Source organism: Drosophila biarmipes, chromosome X, assembly GCF_025231255.1.
Source record: "Drosophila biarmipes strain raj3 chromosome X, RU_DBia_V1.1, whole genome shotgun sequence".
In the NCBI taxonomy this organism is placed as follows: Eukaryota; Metazoa; Arthropoda; class Insecta; order Diptera; family Drosophilidae; genus Drosophila; species Drosophila biarmipes.
In genome coordinates, this window is record NC_066611.1 from 19,533,687 (window position 1) to 19,550,784 (window position 17,098).

The window sequence follows — 17,098 nt, forward strand, 5'->3', positions numbered from 1 at the left end:
TAGTATTTTTAGTACTAGTATTTTTGGTATTTTCACTAGAGTTGAGCTACGTTCATACTGAGCCACTATTCGATATCAAATCACGCTCTTGATATCGATAAACGGAGGAAAATAAATAAATAAAACTATAATTTAGCAAAAGTGTCCATTTCGCTGTAAAACGCAAGGCCAACCAGCGTAGCAGGCCGCGCCCACAAACTAGGCAGAGTGCGGGACCAGGATTAGTCATCGCACAACCAACCCACCCACTAATTAGCTGAAAGCCTTGAGTTCCCTGGGGGAAACGCCTGGAAAATGGGCAATAAACAGATTAAACAACATTTGGAGACGGCGCAGAAGACGGGGATCCTGAAGATATCCCTGCAGCGCCTGCAGGAGTTCCCACCGCAACTGAAGGCCTACCCGAACGTGCTGAAGACCCTGGATCTCTCCGAGAATCGCTTCGAACGGGTGCCCGACGAGCTGGGCAAGCTGACGCTGCTGAAGCACCTCAATCTCAGCGGCAACCGACTGGTGGAACTCAACGAGGTGGTCGGCGAACTGGCCAAGCTGGAGGTGCTCCTGCTGATGGACAACCTGCTGACGAAGCTGCCCAAAACGCTGGCCAACTGCACGCACCTGAAGACGGTGAACCTGAGCAACAACCAGCTGAAGGAGTTCCCCTCCATGCTGTGCGGCCTGAAGCAGCTGGACGTGCTCGATCTGTCGCGGAACAGGATCACCGAGGTGCCCTCCGAGGTGGGCGGTCTGTATGTGACCGAGCTGAACCTGAACCAGAACCAAATATCCTCGCTGGCCGAGGACGTGGCCGAGTGTCCCAAGCTGAAGACCCTCAGGCTCGAGGAGAACTGCCTGCAAGCGACGGCCTTCACGCCCCGCATCCTGAAGGACTCAAAGATCTGCAACCTGGCCGTCGATGGCAATCTGTTCAACTCCAAGCAGTTCACCGACCTCGATGGCTACGACGTCTACATGGAGCGCTACACGGCGGTCAAGAAGAAGATGTTCTAGATGCGGATGAACTCCCATTACCCCCAATCAGTCCCCTTTTTTTGTGTGTTTCCCAGCCCTTATTTATCAGCGTAAACTCATTTAATAGCTTAATTCAATATGCCTTCAGTGTAAATCGTTATGAATAAAACGGAAAAGACATCTACGCCAAGGGAAAGCTAATCGGTCGGAAGGGTAAGTGGAGAGATCTATTTAAAACATTAAAATGGTTTAAGTTTATTCCTTTTAGAGATTATTTTGCATCAATCGTAAAGGGAGAAAGCAAACTTTATAAATATTAGATTAATTACTTTGCTTTCATTCCAATATTGTTAAAGTTTAGTTCAGGGCCTTTGCTCCTATTGCTTTTAAATATATTTTTTGTAATAAATGTATGTATTTGCATTATTTTTATTTAAATCGTATGCTTACAATTAGGTTAAATGTATTTCAAATTCGATGCGACCACCAAAGGAAATCCCCAGTGGATAACATATTCATTTAAGAAGTGTAAAAAAATAAGTGAATAAAAACAAAACCCAGGAAGGGTTATCATCACCCCATCACAGCTTTCCTCGCATCATGGGCAGCAAGTGGTTGTAGAAGGACGAGTTGACGGGCTCCTGGTTGACCGGATTCCTGCGCGCCTCCTCCATGAGCCGCTCGTAGACCCGGCCATCGTGGCAGCCCAGCGTGGAGCCCAGAACACGGTCGTGGAAGTCGAAGCCGTCCACCAGGGCCACCGCATTGGGACGCAGCTGGGCCAGCAGCTCCTCGTAGCGGCGCTCCACGAAGCGAAGCTGGCTGCCATTGATGTCATTGTTCCACCGCAGCACGCTTCCCGACTGTCGCAGAAATGTGTCGAGGACGAAGAGCTCCACCAGTTGGCCCACAACCAGGGACACAGTCGGGCCAAGATCACCCCTCTTTCGCAGGCCTTCCAACTCGGCCAGAGCATTCCGCGTGAAGAAGGCATGGGCGTGGGCAATGGCAGCCGAGGTGAGCTGCCTGCCGGCCAGATTGCTGGCCATCTCGGCACTCACCTTTCTGGACTGATGGGTCTTCTGGCTCTGCCAGGCCTGACGCACCTGCTCCAAGGCGGATATCTCCAGGGCTCGCACACAATTGGCAACCAGATTCTTGCCCCAAACCAGGCGGGCTGTGTCCCTCAAGTAGGAGACACTGGAGGGCAGGACCTTTCGCTTCAGGCTGTCCACATACTGGCGCACCAGAAAACGAGCTGTCTGCAGCAGGAGCACCGTGTACTCACCCTCGTAGGTGTAAGCGGCGGCGGTCAGCCCGTAGATGCTGTCGAAGTTGGTCGAGGAGAGGAAGCCGTGCCCGCCGCAGCTCTTGCGCAGCAGGTCCACGCCCTCGCTGGCCTCGTCGGTGGCCACCGCCTTGAGGCAGCAGCTCAGGGCGTGCAGCTCCGGCAGCGAGTTGCGTCCTCCCGCACCCTCGTCCTCCAGTTGTCGCAGCACCTGCTCGTAGAAGCGCCACAGCCAGTCGGAGACCAGGCGGTAGGACACTCCGCGGGCGATCTGCGGCAGGATCTTCGCCTGCTGTGTGATGTGATCCAGCACCGAGACCTCCGGCTGATCCCCGTCAATCCGGCTCTGGCGACGCACCACGGAATACCTGGGCAGTAGTCACGGGTATGGATTATATGGATTATTTAAGGGTAGAAATTGTAATAATAACTTTAGATACAAAGGATATATATACTATTGAGCTGAATGCTATAAGGGTTCTGAAAAGAAATCTTCATCCCCTAAGCATATCATATCAGAAGAGTTGATTACTAACTACGTCAGATATTATTTTAATACTTATCTCAATCTATATACTTCATTATGGTGTTTCTAAATTTAAACACCCTTTACGATGGTCCCCACAAAAAATCATGAGAAAATATGTGGCAAAGTAGTGCAAAAGATAAACCCATCCTTATCGTAAGACACCCAGATAACTCAACAATCTTTCCAGATTTCTGCAACTGGACGTCTTTTATGGGGTAAAAAACAAGAGACCGTCGAACTGTGGTAATCCCATTGAGGTTTATAGTCACCTGGTGGCGATGGTGGCCGCCTGCAGCAGTCCAAAGAGCACATCCTTCAGGGTGATGACGCGCACATAGACCATGGTTCCGTAGAGCAGCAAAGGAGGCCTGCCTTGGACAAAGGTTCCGTCGGCCAGGACCTGGGCGTTCTTCATCAGCATTTGGTTGCGGGGAATGCGCACGTTGTGGAGTCCCAGGAAACCATTGTTGACGCCATTTCCCCCCAGACGAGGTCCTATGTCGCCCACATCGACGCCAGTCAGCGGCTCGTGGCTCCTCTCGTCCCGAATCCTCACCAGAAACGATTGCAGGCCATAGTGCTTGCCCTTCACGTAGAGCTGGGCCAAGACAATGGCCACATTGGCGGTGTTACCCAGTCCCCCGGGCCACCATTTATAGGCGCTCTGAGTGGGTGTGTTCAGGACGAACTCCTGCCTCTCAGGATCGTAATCGGCGCGGGTTTCTAGGCCCCGGACAAAGGTGCCGTGACCCAGTTCCGTTTGGGCGTAGGTGCCCAGGACGCCGTCCATGTGCCAGGATCGATTCAGCCACTGGGCCTGCTGCTCCTCGGTGCCCTGGCTCAGCAGTGTGGTCATGAACATGGAGAAGTGCACGCGCAGGGGAAAGCTCTGCTGGAAGAGGCCAGTGCCCAGGGAGCCGGAGAGGAGCAGCCGGAAGTCCCTCAGCATGTTCACGCTGAGCTGGAGTTGTGGCTGCTTGTCCCGCTGCCATTGCCGGAGCTTGGCCAGAAAGCGAGTGGACCGGGCCACAGTCTGCTCGTAGCGCTCCTTGTAGGACAGGCAGCTAGGGTGCACTGCGTCCGCGAAGTCGGGATCGTCGTAGAAGAGGCGATCCAGGGCGCGCCGCTCCTCCAACTGGCTGGAACCACCTGCCCACCAGCGGGCAAAGTCCTCGCTGTCCAGAGTGGCCGCCGCCCGCTCTCTCTGCAGATCCGCATTCACAGACATGGTCGCTGAAGCTCTCGATCTTTCTCGGGCCCTAAGCTCCGCCAAGATTTGCCAACTTCTCCGGTCGAATGGCTCGACTGCACTGAGGATCGGTGGCTCCAAAACACATTTTTGCAGCGCGAAACATAAGAGCGAGGTCACCAAAGGCGGGGCTTTGGGGGGACCTTTAAGTCAGTATCCCAGTGTTCCAAAAAATTATTTACTTTGCTGGAATTACAAATTTTATGAACCTATGCATACACTGGGTTTAACCAGGATATATGTATATTCATTTAAAAAATAATAATAGTTTTGGTTTTACTCACTTAATGAAAAGTTGGTACCCCTTTAAACCATCCTGCCTACGCCTTTGGAGGCCACCACTGCCTCTCTTTCGCGCTCTGGCTGCTCCAACTGGTGCTCCAACCGATGCTGCTGCAGAGGAGTCACTGAACTGGGAACTGAGCCCCTCTGAAAGTGTCTGCGCCCCAGGGTGGACCTCATTATGATTGTGTTTTGATGTTGGAGCTCGATAAGTATTATACATTTATTTAGTGGAGTGAAGTGGAGTGGAGAATACATGAGAAATTGGGTGGCTCTCCAGGTATGTTTTTTTTGTTTTTATTTTTGTATTTATTTTTTGTTACTTTTGTATTTATTTAGCTTGTTTTCTTGTTCTTGCCGTATACATAGAATGTAAATGTTTAAAATATTAACTTAAGTTGGTTCACCCTACCGCGATAGGAGACAAAGTGCGTAATGATCTCTCTTCTTGTGTTTTCCTGGTCGTCTCAGCACCGATAATAACAAAGGACTGAAATGGAGTACCTATAAAGTAATCTCGATTTCTTCCTTTTTATTTTATTTATAATCAGTAAAATATATTTTATTTTATTATTGATGGCTCCCGTTTTCCGCTTCCACTTTGGTTTGGTTTTACCTGACACACATGCTCATAAAATCATAATTGTTTTGTTAGGTCTTGGTGCACAACAATATAATTTTATATTTGTGTGTTTCTCTGCTTGTTATCAGCTCAATGTTTGGGAATTAAAGACGTAAGAGGTTGGTCATTTGAGATAACCCTAAACCACCTAGGCCATAGCCCAATATAAATAGAAAACCAAAAATAAAACAGAGAAAGGGAGTCTAATAATTTGTAACATTTCTCTTATTAATGGTTCGTAAATAAATAATTCAGAGTTAAAATTTAACAAATGCAAAATAATTACGATAATTACTATTCTTGGAACAGGTTTTAATATTTATAAAATATTAAAATATACCGCCATTTGCCAGGAAACTTACAATTTATGTTTTTTCTAGAAACTCTAAAATGATCAATGAATGAATGTTATGTTGAGAGCTTAAAAATTCAAATTTGGCGGTATACAAAACTAGGGTGACCATTTCTTAAAATTCAGTATATTCAGCTACTTAGTATATTCCTACCAAAAATTGATTGGCGCGCGTTTGAAAAGCAGCTAGCTTTGGATTTAACAAAGCCTTAGTTTTATTGTTTATTAAATAACTACAATTAAAGTTGTATCCTAATTGCAGGCTTATAATTACAATTAAGTGAACTGGGCATTTTAGTGGCGCCCGGCGCAGGGTCATACTGCGCCCAGCTGATCGCCCGCCGCGTGTTTTTTTGGGATTTTCCTTATTTGGCTGTTGTTGTTTTGGGCCGCCGGTACCGCTTAGCACTCCCTCTCTCTCGCACCCGCACTCGCCATGGGCAAGAACAACAAGCGCAACAAGAAGGCCAAGCAGCCCAATGGAGCCCCATCCTCGCCCGGCGCTGGGGAAGATGTGGAGGACCAGCAGGCGGCAAGGTCGTTGCCCAGTTTGAACCCGAAGAAGCGGAAACAGCTGAACAAACTGGTGGAGGAACTGCTCGATCTAGTGGAGAAGCAGCCGGCGAACCCCAACGACGAGTGGAAGCAGTACGAGCAGCTCCAGCAGCTCCTCAAACAAATCATGGTCCTGGAGGAGCCGCTCAGCCAGGCGGTCTGTCCGCAGATCAGCGATTCCCCCGACGATCAAACCCGACTGGCCAAAGTCGAGGCCTTCAGTGCGTGGGCCCAGGAGGGGGGCGTGCACAGCGAGGGCCTGGAGATAGCCATCTTTCCGGGCTACCAGCTGGGTCTGCGCGCCACCCGGCCACTGGAGAAGGAGCAGCTGGTGCTCAGTGTGCCCCGGAAGCTCATCCTCTCCGAGGAGAGCGACTCCGATTGCCGGCTGTTCGGCAACATACCTCAGGCCACCCAAATGAACCTGTCCTACGATCTGGTCATCGAGAAGATCCGCGGCGAGTTCAGCGAGTGGCAGCCGTACATCGATGTCCTGCCCGCCAAATACAACACCGTGCTGTACTTCAGCCCCAAGCAGATGGAGCGCCTGCGGGGCACCACTGCCTGCTCCCCGGCGTTGCGCCAGTGCCGCGTGATCGCCAAACAGTTCGGCTTCCTCTACCGGTACGCCCACATCATCACGGGGCCGAGCTCCGGCAACAGGACCCTTCCCGGGGACAGGGGCCTCTTCTTCGTGCAGCACGGACTCTGCTACAAGCTCTACAGGTGAGTTTGGGGGAGAAGCTACCGGAATATGGATGGTGTTCCAGTGTAAAAGTTAGATTGGCGCATATATGTGGTATTGTGAGGAGAATATCCCCTCACGGCCTATTCCTTATCGATGATATCTTATGATCACATGTTTAGTTCGTAAGTTTCGGTAATGTTCTAAAATCGTAGTACAGGGGTTTCTCAAATACTGTTTCTCTTACAGCTATATTGGTAAGGGGGAGCATCTTTGGTAGGATCTGATAGGAAATATACAAAATAGCATTTACATTTTTTATTATTAAGTTTATGAAGCTAAATTAAAAAATGCAATTCCCAAGCATGTAGGACCCTTAAAAAGGTGTTTGACAACCGAACCAGAAAAGAATGTGGCATTAGGCCAAGTTTTCAAGTTAAAAATTTGTTTGGTTTCCAATGTCCCAATCTGATATTGCCTTAAGAACTCTTAAGTGTTCCCAGAAATAGATTGTATATTGTTGTACCTTAGATCTCGATAGGAAGTATCATCTTTTCATCTCCAATTTCTGGTGCTGTATTTTTCTTACTCAAGCATGTTGCTTTGGGATGAAATTTTGTTTGCAGAACCGCCTCTAAACCGACCAGTTGTCCCATCGGGCATTAATTACGAGTACGCTTTTACAGCTGGCGCTGTTTGTTTTCAATCGAGGGTACATATGGCCAGATTGCCCGACCATTGTTGACCTTCCCGTCCCTCATTGCGATCGCATTGTTGTGCCGCAGATCTATTTGCGGAGCGCTTCCACTTTGGACGGGTCATGGTGCACTGGGGACGCTTCGGGATCTGGTTCCCCACTCGCCGCGGTATTTATAGTACTGCTCTTGCGGCAGTAGTCCAAAAACACATCGCGTGACTCACCCAAGTGCTGTAGGAATGTCTGAAATCTTTGCCACAATTCGTTCTACATTTTATTTCTCAAAAAATCAAATTGAAACTTATGTACATACGTATTTGAGCGTGCTTAAGTGTATAATTATATTTATATATTTATATACTGTCGCCAGATGTTCTACTGCCTAGTGTGGGGGCGGGGTGGTATCAGAATCAAATCATATTAAATCAGAGATAAAGTGGCTGCTCTACAAAATAAATAGGTATTTCTTCTATTTTCCTCTTGCTGTTGCGGTGCAATTCAACATTTAAACTATTAGTGGTGTCGTTGTTCTTGTCGGTGTTGTAGTGCTAATGACCACGCCCATCTAGCGCCCATCTATGCCTTGCCTTGATCTAGTTTCTCTTTAATTTTGGTATTTTAGTCAGTGCCGGAAAGAAATTTGCTTGGTTAAGTCATATCGAACACAGTTTTCCTCGTTTTTTCGTTTTCCTCTCGTAATATTTATTGTCCTCATAAATGGTTTCCTTTCGCTCCCGAATTTCATACATATTCGATTTGGGCTTTTTGGGGCTATGTGTTGTCCGAACACAACTGTACTTTTTGGCTAAGATCCTGCTCCTTTGCTCAATGATTAAGTTACTTTTCGTTTTGTCTCGTGCTTAGAAACCCATTTGCATGCCGTGTCGTATGATTTAGTTGAAAGAGTCGCTTTAGTTGATGGTTTATACTCGTAAACTAGAACTAGATAGTCGGAATGAGAGTTGCCGAGCTTAGAGACTAGCAACAGTGCGCGGCATAGACGTAGGGTGGATTGTATTCTATAATGTCGATTTTCTTTTGAAGTTTCACATTAGTTTTGAGTTTCATAATGAATTGGAAAGTGCAAATAAAAAAGATCTTGGTCATTTTATAAAAATATTCTCTTCTAAACTCCAATAAAGTATTTGGATTTGAGGACAATCCACAACTAAATAATTGTAAAACAAAGCCTTCCTTCACAAACCGCCTTATGGCCATGCCACGCACTGTCAAAATGTGATTTCTAGGTTTATGTTTGTTAGTTTTACTTTCTCTCACAGAATGTTCCTCTAATCGAGCTCAAAAAAATTCCACCTCCTACCTGCTTAAACTAACTAATCGACTAACTTTGCTTCTTCGCGTTGAGTGTGTTCCTCTCGGGGGTTCTGTGTGTGTGTGTGTGGTGTGTTTTACGTGTACATTTATATAAAACTTGGCCTAAACAACGGTCTATTGTTACTAGAGGAGCCTACTGCCTAATGCCTAATTGTCGAAGGACTTGCGCAGCGTGTCGAACAAGTATTCCTGCACCTCCGGCGAGTTGGGATCCATGGTGTTCAGCTTCTGGTGGGCATTCCTCAGCGAAATGGCCAGTCCCCGCGGCTCCGGAGGGGCAGTGCCTGGTGGCGCCCCCGCTCCAGTGATGCTGGTGCTCGTGGTGCCGTTGGTGGTCAGCGAGGTGGCGGTGCTCAGGGTGGCGGATCCGTCGCGGGCGAAGAGCAGGGAGCTCTGCCGCTGCAGCTGGTGGACGGGCGTGCAACAGGCCACCGAGGTGGAGATGCTGGCAATGCCCGCTCCCGAGCCCGAACCCGAACCCGACCCGGATCCCTGTCCCGACCCCGATCCCGAACCGGAGCCAACGACCAGCTCCTCCATGTGCTGGCGCATCGAGGGACGCCGCGATGGCTGCACCATCTGGGGCAGCTTGCTCTTCATCGCATTGTAGGTTCGCAGGTAGCTGCTCTTGCGCCGCCGCTGCTGCTTCCATCGGCAGACCACGAAGATGACCAGGAAGGTGGCCAGGGCGGTGACCACAATCGCCGTGCTGGCAACAATGGCCGACTTGATCCCGGATGGCATGCTGGCATATAGGCTGCTCAGATGCTGTTGCGACACGGCCGAGGTGGCCGCCGCTGCCGCCGGACTGCGATGGAAGCCGGGACCGGAGAGCTCCAGGTCCAGGAGATCGTGGGCCCGAGCCACCTCGTTCTCGATCTCATCGATCACATCGTTGTTCGGCGGCAGCCGGCTGTTGTCCACCATAGAAGAGGAGGAGTTGCTGCCGCCGCTTCCATAGGGACTCACGCTCAGGTCGATGTCTATGCTGGTGGGCTCCGACTCCGGGCTGGAGTTCGCCTCCTGGGAGCTCCCGTCGAGCAGCAGCCGGGGCGGGGGCAGGAAGTAGGGATTGCGCTCCTCGGTGGCCGTGGCCAGGGAGGCCAGCGCCAGGGTCTTCCACGAGGGGAAGAAGCCCAGCGCCTTCTCGCCCCGCGCGTTGATGGCTATGGTGCCCGTGCCAGCTCCAATGGTGGCCGACGAGGAGGAGGTCTGTGCGTAGGCGGGACCTGAAAGGAAAGCATTTGAAGGACAGAATGGCAGCGAGAACGAGATGGAGGCGGTGGAGTGGGCGGGAAACGGGGGGAATTTCCGAAATAATTTTAAAAAGCCTTGAGGATTCTTTGGGCAGCTGGCAGGCGGGTTTCTTAAGAGCTAGTTTAAACCATTTTAAATCTATTTTATTGCATATATTTATTTAAACTTGCGGAAACTATTCGGTGATATTTATTTGATCGAAAAAACATTTGTGAATCTATTTGATTTGTAGACCTTATTAACTGTTGTCATATATTGGAGCCCGCGAAGGAGCAAAAACCTCGAGCTCATCCCGACCTTTCACCCCTCATCCTGCCACTGCCGCCGCCCCCGAGCCCGCCCCTCCCCTCCGCCCACCGCTGGCGCTGCTTGCGCAGCCTCAAAGCCGTAATACCTCGACTGCCCACCGGCTTGACCTCGTCATTCGGCTCGATGTCGATGATGGAGGTGAAGTAGCTGGAGCCCTGCGAGTCCGTCTTGATCTCGTCGGGCTTGACGCTCTTCAGGTCCATCAGATTGAAGTGCGGGAAGTTCTCGAAGGCCGTGACGATGTCCATGTTGTCCTGCAGTAGCACCTTCTGGCCCGGGTACAGACGGGAGTGCTCGTCGCCGCCGCTCACGATGGTGGACAGGTGCAGCTGGCTGGAGCCGCGCTTCCGGTGCTCGATCAGCTCCTCCAGCGTCATGTTGCGCTGCTCCAGCACCTTGAACAGTCGGTTGCCCGACCGCCGATCCTCGATGAGCTCCAGCAGATCGGTGCGATCGTCCACATCGTCGATGATGTTCAGCTGGGGTGGTTTCCCTGCCGACAAACTGGGTGGTGGTGGTGCATGGGAGGAGGGCGGTTCGAAGGACGGAGGGGGCGGTGGTGCTGCAGGAGTGGGGTGTGACCTGGCCGGTGGTGAAGGGGCGGGAGCGGAAGCAAGTGCAGGTGGAGCCGGCACCCGGGTGTGGTGCGTGTGGCTCTCCACTTCGTCGAAGAAGTTCTCCAGCTCGTCCTCTCCGTAACTCAGTTCCTCGCTGCCCTTGCTCGGAGGTGTTGCCGATGTGGTCGAACTGGGTTCACCCAGATCCAGACCTTCCTCAGCACTCTCGCCAATGTTGCTGCCTATGAAGTTGTCCTTTAAACGCTTCGGATTCTCCTTGATGCTGGAATTCCTCAAGCGGTAACGGGGATTGCCGGGTGGCAGGAAGGATGGAGACGGTGCTTCTGGAGCCTCGGTGTGGGCACTGCCCTCACCCGACTCTGCCTCACTGGAATCGGGCTGCTCTTCGGGCTCCTCCGGCTCCTGTTCCGGCTCATCATGCCTGGGCCTCTCTTCCGCCTGCTCCGCTTCTCTTTGCCTCTCCTCCGAGTTGTCCCGCTCCTCCTCCGCCTCCTGGCTCTCCTCCAGGTTACTAACCACAGTGGTGGTGGAGTAGGCCGTGCTGGTCTCCACCTCCTGGGTGGTGGTCACTGCCGCTGCGATGGTGGTGGTGCTACTAGTGCTAGATACCGCCTTAAACAATCCCGGTGGCTTTAGGGTGGACCGCAAGTGCTGTCGCTTCTTGTAGAGTGGCACGCGGGTGGTGGTGCTGGTGCTGGAGCCGCCACCTCCAGTAGTGCTGGTGGCCATGGTGGTGCTACTGTGCCCGTTGATCCCACCCAGGATGCGTCTTGTGGTGCTGCTCTCCCGCGAAGAGCTGCCAAAGAGCTTCAAGCGCTGCAGGGCACTGGGGTATTTGGCCTTGTTTTTCTGAGCCACCAACGACTCGTCCTCATCACTGTTCCCGGAGGCGGTGCTAGTGGTGGTATAAGCAGCCGGCAGTCGGCGTACTCCCTGCTTATTCTGTTGACTGAGTTGCTTTTTTGGAGATTCCCCTCGAGCGCCGCTGGAGGCGTAAGTGGAGGCCGGCTGAGGGGCCACCGCTGTGGTCTGCAGGGCCAGCAGAGCGTTCTGTTTGCCCTTGAGCAGATCGTCCAGCGAGAGATTCTTCTGCTGCAGGATTTCACTGAGACTCAGGCCACCGGAGTTCTTCAGGATGTTCTTGAGATCCACGGATGTCTTGGTTGCAACTGCTCCGCTTGGCTCTGCCACGGGCTCTTTCTTGGCCTGCCCGTAGGGACGACGATAGGCCTTGCTGGGATTGCTGCCCTGCGGACTGGCATCCGTGGGCTCCACCCGCTGGCGCTGCTTCTCGCGCTCGCGGTCCCTTTCGAGGGCCGCCATGGGTTCCCTGACCAGCGGTTGATTCCTCCTCCGCAGGGCATCGGCATCGTCCTCCACATGACCGCGCCAATAGGCGGCAGTGGGATCCGGACCAGACTCCTCCTCTGTGGCGCCCATCGTGGCCAGCGGAAGTTGGGGCCGTCGTTTCCGCTTCCGGGTGGCCAGCTGAGCGGTGCGTCGGCGGTTGGAGGAGCCAGCACTTCCATTGCCACCTCCGCTGGCATCACCGGAGCCCTTGGAATCCTCTACAATCAGGGAAACACCCGTCTGCAAGAGCTGCAAGCAAGGAGAAGAAGTGGTTGTTTAGGGAAAACATTTTGTAAATCTGTATTTAATGTGAGAGAAAATGTATTGAGAAGTGTTTGTGTAATATAATAATATTTTTATATTTTAAAAATATTAAAAAAGCTTTTCCAACAGACTTATACAAGTCTGGAAAAATCTATCTTATAAAGAGACTTATCCATTTAAATATTAGTGCTAAGGGGTTACTCTAAATATTGTATACATGTGCATGAGATATTGAAATAATAAGTTCCATTTAAGTATTGTAATAACACACTTATTTGGACACATTTTATATATTTCAAAGAATAATAAAACTGCTCATTATTTTTTACCAAATCAGATGTAAATTCCCACAGTGCATGAATTACTTTTCCATGTTTTTGCTCATACGAGTGGGTGTGATGGATGAGCCCGAGCCATCTGATTGATGGAATCTATAAATATTTGGCTCTCCTTTTATTGACTTTCCACCATAATCAGTTGCCCGAACATGCAGGAGAAACCCCTCGCTTATTTTGGCTTATTGACATCTAATCAAAAGTCTGTTGTTTATTGCGGGAAAGCCATCTGCTGCACTCCATAACCATTCCCCAAAGAAAAAGGAATACGGGTCTGAAAAAAGTCGTCAGCATTAGGGCCAAGGTCTTATGTTATTGATACTAAAGACTGTCTGGCTCTTTATGCTTACTGACTTGGCCCATATTTAATGGGGATCTCCAAGCAATGCTTAAGATTTTTGTCTATAAGCTGAGTAAAATATTTACTTTAAATATTTGCCCAGTAAATATTTGTAATTTGTGGCAACTCAGGAAGCCATTCAAGCATGTAATTGCATACCCTATCGGCCTAATTGGAATAACTTGGCCCATAATTATAAAATCGCCTGCAGAAACAGGGACCTTTATCCCCGTGTAGGGGGTGAAGTGCTCCTTTTGTGCTTAATTAATTTTCAATTTTCGCCTGGCAAGAGGACCGGAAGGAAGCCCAGATAAAGATGCATGCTGGATTGATTATGAACAGCCGGAATGCCTGCATTTATGTGGGCCCTGAATAATACACGCATTTGTGTGCACGGCCTGTTTGCCTTTGATTAACTGGCTTTCTCGTCATCTAATCAGGCTAATGCATTATGGCATCCCTTTTGCGGTTTCACCTTTTCAAGCCCTTCGATTGGCCAGACGGGCAGACAGAAGCCGAAATAATTAGGCCAGCAGCCGGGAGACTGCCTATTTGATGGAAAACAACCTGCACGGCAGCCACTCATTAAAATGCCAGGGAAAATACACGAAATCCAGCTAACAAAAGCAGGCAAACAATGCGAAAATAATGGAGAACAGGGGGCAATCGTTGCATAAGCCCCGGAAAATCGAATCGAATCGCATCGAATGGAATCGAGAATGCAGCCCCGACCATTACACGCATTTCTCTCACGTCATTTGCCGTGACATCTCTTCCGAGTCAGCTTCCCTGCCTTTTTTGCCGTTCCACCTGTTCCGACTGCTTCGTTTTCAATTTGGTCTAAGTTTCTGGCTTTTCCGGGTGAAAGGAGAACGGAGAAAGGACTGCCGGAGTATGCATGCATAATGAAGACAGACGAAGGCCGGGAAATAAAGAGACCTCACGTTGGCAATCGGATTGTATCCTAAGAGGCTCAACTTGTCCGGCGAACAAACAAACCAAGCCAGGCCAACCGTTTGCCACGAATCACACATCAGCATAGGTGGATTATACAGGAAATTAGGTACTGGAATGGGGAGAATTAAAAGATGAGTTTCACACAGATCCCAATTACAAGAAAAGTACTTTCCCCCGAGCAGGTAGCACTGCCACTTTGCATGTTGCATTTGTATTTGCATTTCAAGTGCGGACGGGACAAAGGCATGCTTTTGAGACACATTATTTTTGAGACGTAATGACAGGGCAGAGTTCGAAGCGGAAGCCACAAAAGACGTCGGCAATTCGAGTCACTTGAAAATGTCAGTTCGGGGAGTTTATTAAATCCGGATGGCTGTCGGTTGTCTGGCTGGCTGACTCACTTCCCTTTGTCAATGACAGGTGAAAAGCGCACCTGGCTCCCCTGAAACTTGGCATCCCTCATCCTTGGTTGTCAACGGCAGACGACTCTGTCAATGGCAAAAATGGCAAAAAAAACTTTCAGCTCTTGTGTGACCATCAAGCCAGTCGGTTTTCATCGATAAATGTCAAGTTGGGTTACAGTTGGTCATACACAAGATATGGCCATGGCATGATCCCATAAATCTGTCTGTTTTCCAAAAAAAACCGCCATAAACCAATTTACTTTTCCTACATAAATGTCACGCAGAACCATTAACTTGTTATCGATAAAAAAGTGTTGGCCAAAAACGTACAGTTGCCTTCGCCTGGAAATACATAAAGTCAACTAAGGAGAAGTTCGGCATGCTTAAAAACTTAACGCCGCATTGAAGTTCAGTTATCCGATTAACTGCAGTGGGGGAAGCAGAGAAAGTAGGGAAAGTGGCAGACTCTTGAACGCTGATTAACTTTTGCCCAGGTACAGTCGCCACAAAAGGGCCGCCCTCGCTTGCGCCTTTTCAACACTGGCAATGCCACCTGATAACTTATTACTTTTAATAAAAATACCCCGCCCCTACCCTGCGGCAAAAGCAGGCACAGGAAAGACATAACAGCCAATACAAAGGCTTCGGGAAAAAGTTGAGAACTTCTCTGCTCCTTTTCACTGCTGCCCAGAATTAAATACGGCCAAGAGAAAAAAGGTTGAAAACTTACTGCAATGGCTGTTCTTGCTCTTGTCCATGGTGATTTCTAACAAAGTGAGTGGCGACTCCCGCCCCCAAATCCACTTCAAACAAGTTGCTGCTTTTCATAATTAAATTGAAAAATTTATGCACAATTAAATGAAAAACTTTTCTTTGTGGTTGCACCAGCAGCAGCCGCAGCAAAGCGAAGGAAAAAGAAGCCAAAAATACCCGAAAACGGGGGAGATTAGAGGAGAGAAATGTAGTCGACCGAAAGGGTGCCCTGGGGTTTATGGGGTTTATTGCAGGGAAATATACAAATTATATAGACTAAATATAAGCATTAAAATCTAATTAATATCATAATATGCATAATTTATGCCTAGTAACACATCTGTAACCCTCTGCCTTTCAGATGGGCCGTTTCCACGGTGATGACCCGCCAGAACCTGGTGCCCAGCGAAAAGCAGGGGTCGGAGGAGAGTCCCAAGTTCATCTCGGCCCTGATACCCTACTGGGACATGGCGAACCACAGGCCGGGCAAGATCACCTCCTTCTACGCCGCCGCCACCAGGCAGCTGGAGTGCACCGCCCAGGAAGCCTGTGCCGCCGGGGATCAGTTCTTCATCTACTACGGCGATCGGTCTAATACTGATCTTCTAGTGCACAATGGGTGAGCATACTTTACAGATAGGGTTATATCTTTTACGTTTATTATGTTAATTTTCATGCATCATGTCTTCCATTCCTTCGACAGCTTTGTGGACGTGGACAACCTCAAGGACTACGTGAATATTCGCGTGGGTCTGAGTCCCACGGACGCACTGGCCGCCAAGAGGGCCAGCATTCTGGACAAGCTGAACATCCGGCATACGACGGAGCTGCGCGTGCTGCCGGCCCCGGAGTTCATTTCCAAGGAGCTGCTGGCCTTCGTGCGGGTGTTCAAAATGAGCGCCGAGCAGCTGGATCACTGGTGCAGCGATTTGGAGCGGGCCGGTGACCTGCTGCATATCGATTGCGCCCTGGAGACGGATCACGAGACGCGAACCTGGCAGTTCCTGGAGGACAGGCTGAAGCTGCTGCTGGCCGTCCTCGACAAAGAGTTGCGGGAGGTCGACGAGGTGAAGGAGCTCTCGGAGCTGGAACTCAAGGATGGGGGCAAGCCCGGCCAGGAGATCGAGCTCATGCTGCTGCTGTACCGCCGGCTGGAGAGGAGCATCCTCGCCGGAGCGCTGCAGTACGCCCGGGAGCATCGCAAGGTCTAGGGAGCAGTGAATCGCCCACCTTGGAGCACATCACCCACCCAATTCGAGTGGCCATCGAAAAAGCGACGTCAATAACTCAGTCTAGCATTAGCAATTAGCTGTCATTTTTTTTTCTCTACCATTACTTAACTTATTTTAACCGAAAGTTGTAGTCGAGTGTTTCTGAAGTTGGATACCAAATTAATTTATAACTCTGCAACGATCGACTGTTGTACATCGAGTTGGGGAGTTTTCTCCTCCAATTCATACTCGTCTTCGTCAAGTGTTGTCTGCGCATTCTAGTTTATAGCGTTTAATTGTTTTATGTTTGTTTATTTTTTATTTTTAATAATAACAGTTTTAGTATTTTGAAATTAAAGATGAAGTCAAACACAGCACATGAATCCCTCTTGCACGCTTGTGAAGAAGACCTCCCAATTCTCTTTTCAAGTTATGAGTCGAGTGGAGAAAGGTGGAGCTTTCACTTGGATTCGCTTAATTGCCAATAACTAATTGACTTGCCAGACGTCCAGCTGTGACAGCCTCAAAAACCAATCAATTTGCAAACCAATCCCCCGCTCACCCGGACAATCACGCACTCTCAAACTGCCATGTGTGTGGATATGTGTGCTCTGGCGGATGCCTCCTGGCGCTGTCTGTGGATGTAAAGTATTTGATTGCGCCCAAAGTGCGCCTGAGTGTGGAGTGTTTGGGGGTCAGAGGTCAGCTTTAGTGGGCGCAGCGTGAGGCGCGACTCACGGGAATTCTGCATAAATGCAGGAAAAATACTGTGTA

The 17,098-nt window shown here is 49.8% G+C and overlaps 4 protein-coding genes across 4 annotated transcripts in view; 2 read left to right on the forward strand and 2 right to left on the reverse strand.

Annotated features, from left to right (window-relative positions):
• Positions 1-73: 73 nt before the first annotated feature.
• LOC108023681 (leucine-rich repeat-containing protein 57) lies at positions 74-1,156 on the forward strand. The gene has a single exon (XM_017093303.3). The coding sequence runs from the start codon at positions 295-297 to the stop codon at positions 1,009-1,011; it is 717 nt and encodes a 238-aa protein (XP_016948792.1). The 5' UTR covers positions 74-294; the 3' UTR covers positions 1,012-1,156.
• Positions 1,157-1,385: 229 nt separating this feature from the next.
• Positions 1,386-4,174, reverse strand: LOC108023680 (probable peroxisomal acyl-coenzyme A oxidase 1). The gene is made up of 2 exons (XM_017093302.3): positions 3,059-4,174; positions 1,386-2,628 (listed from the first exon to the last, which is right to left on the reverse strand). The coding sequence occupies exons 1-2, from the start codon at positions 4,015-4,017 to the stop codon at positions 1,554-1,556; spliced, it is 2,034 nt and encodes a 677-aa protein (XP_016948791.1). The 5' UTR covers positions 4,018-4,174; the 3' UTR covers positions 1,386-1,553.
• A 1,453-nt stretch (positions 4,175-5,627) lies between these two features.
• Positions 5,628-16,701, forward strand: LOC108023565 (actin-histidine N-methyltransferase). The gene is made up of 3 exons (XM_017093156.3): positions 5,628-6,575; positions 15,475-15,732; positions 15,817-16,701. The coding sequence occupies exons 1-3, from the start codon at positions 5,731-5,733 to the stop codon at positions 16,322-16,324; spliced, it is 1,611 nt and encodes a 536-aa protein (XP_016948645.1). The 5' UTR covers positions 5,628-5,730; the 3' UTR covers positions 16,325-16,701.
• LOC108023564 (uncharacterized) overlaps positions 6,855-17,098 on the reverse strand; it is a 70,363-nt gene continuing 60,119 nt past the window's right edge. Inside the window, exons 3-4 of the mRNA XM_017093155.3 lie at positions 10,218-12,309; positions 6,855-9,795 (exon numbers count right to left, since the gene is read on the reverse strand). Coding sequence (XP_016948644.1) covers positions 8,714-9,795; positions 10,218-12,309 — 3,174 coding nt within the window. The 3' untranslated portion in view covers positions 6,855-8,713. The remainder of the gene's footprint in view (positions 9,796-10,217; positions 12,310-17,098) is intronic.

What these genes read in the sequence shown, in the direction of transcription:
- LOC108023681 (XM_017093303.3), top strand. Translation starts at nt 295, where the DNA reads ATGGGCAATAAACAGATTAAACAACATTTGGAGACGGCGCAGAAGACG.
- LOC108023565 (XM_017093156.3), top strand. Translation starts at nt 5,731, where the DNA reads ATGGGCAAGAACAACAAGCGCAACAAGAAGGCCAAGCAGCCCAATGGA. An exon ending in CTCTGCTACAAGCTCTACAG is followed by an intron (nt 6,576 to 15,474) that starts GTGAGTTTGGGG and finishes TCTGCCTTTCAG; the next exon opens with ATGGGCCGTTTCCACGGTGA. An exon ending in GATCTTCTAGTGCACAATGG is followed by an intron (nt 15,733 to 15,816) that starts GTGAGCATACTT and finishes TTCCTTCGACAG; the next exon opens with CTTTGTGGACGTGGACAACC.
- LOC108023680 (XM_017093302.3), bottom strand. Translation starts at nt 4,017, where the DNA reads ATGTCTGTGAATGCGGATCTGCAGAGAGAGCGGGCGGCGGCCACTCTG. An exon ending in GCGGCCACCATCGCCACCAG is followed by an intron (nt 2,629 to 3,058) that starts GTGACTATAAAC and finishes ACTACTGCCCAG; the next exon opens with GTATTCCGTGGTGCGTCGCC.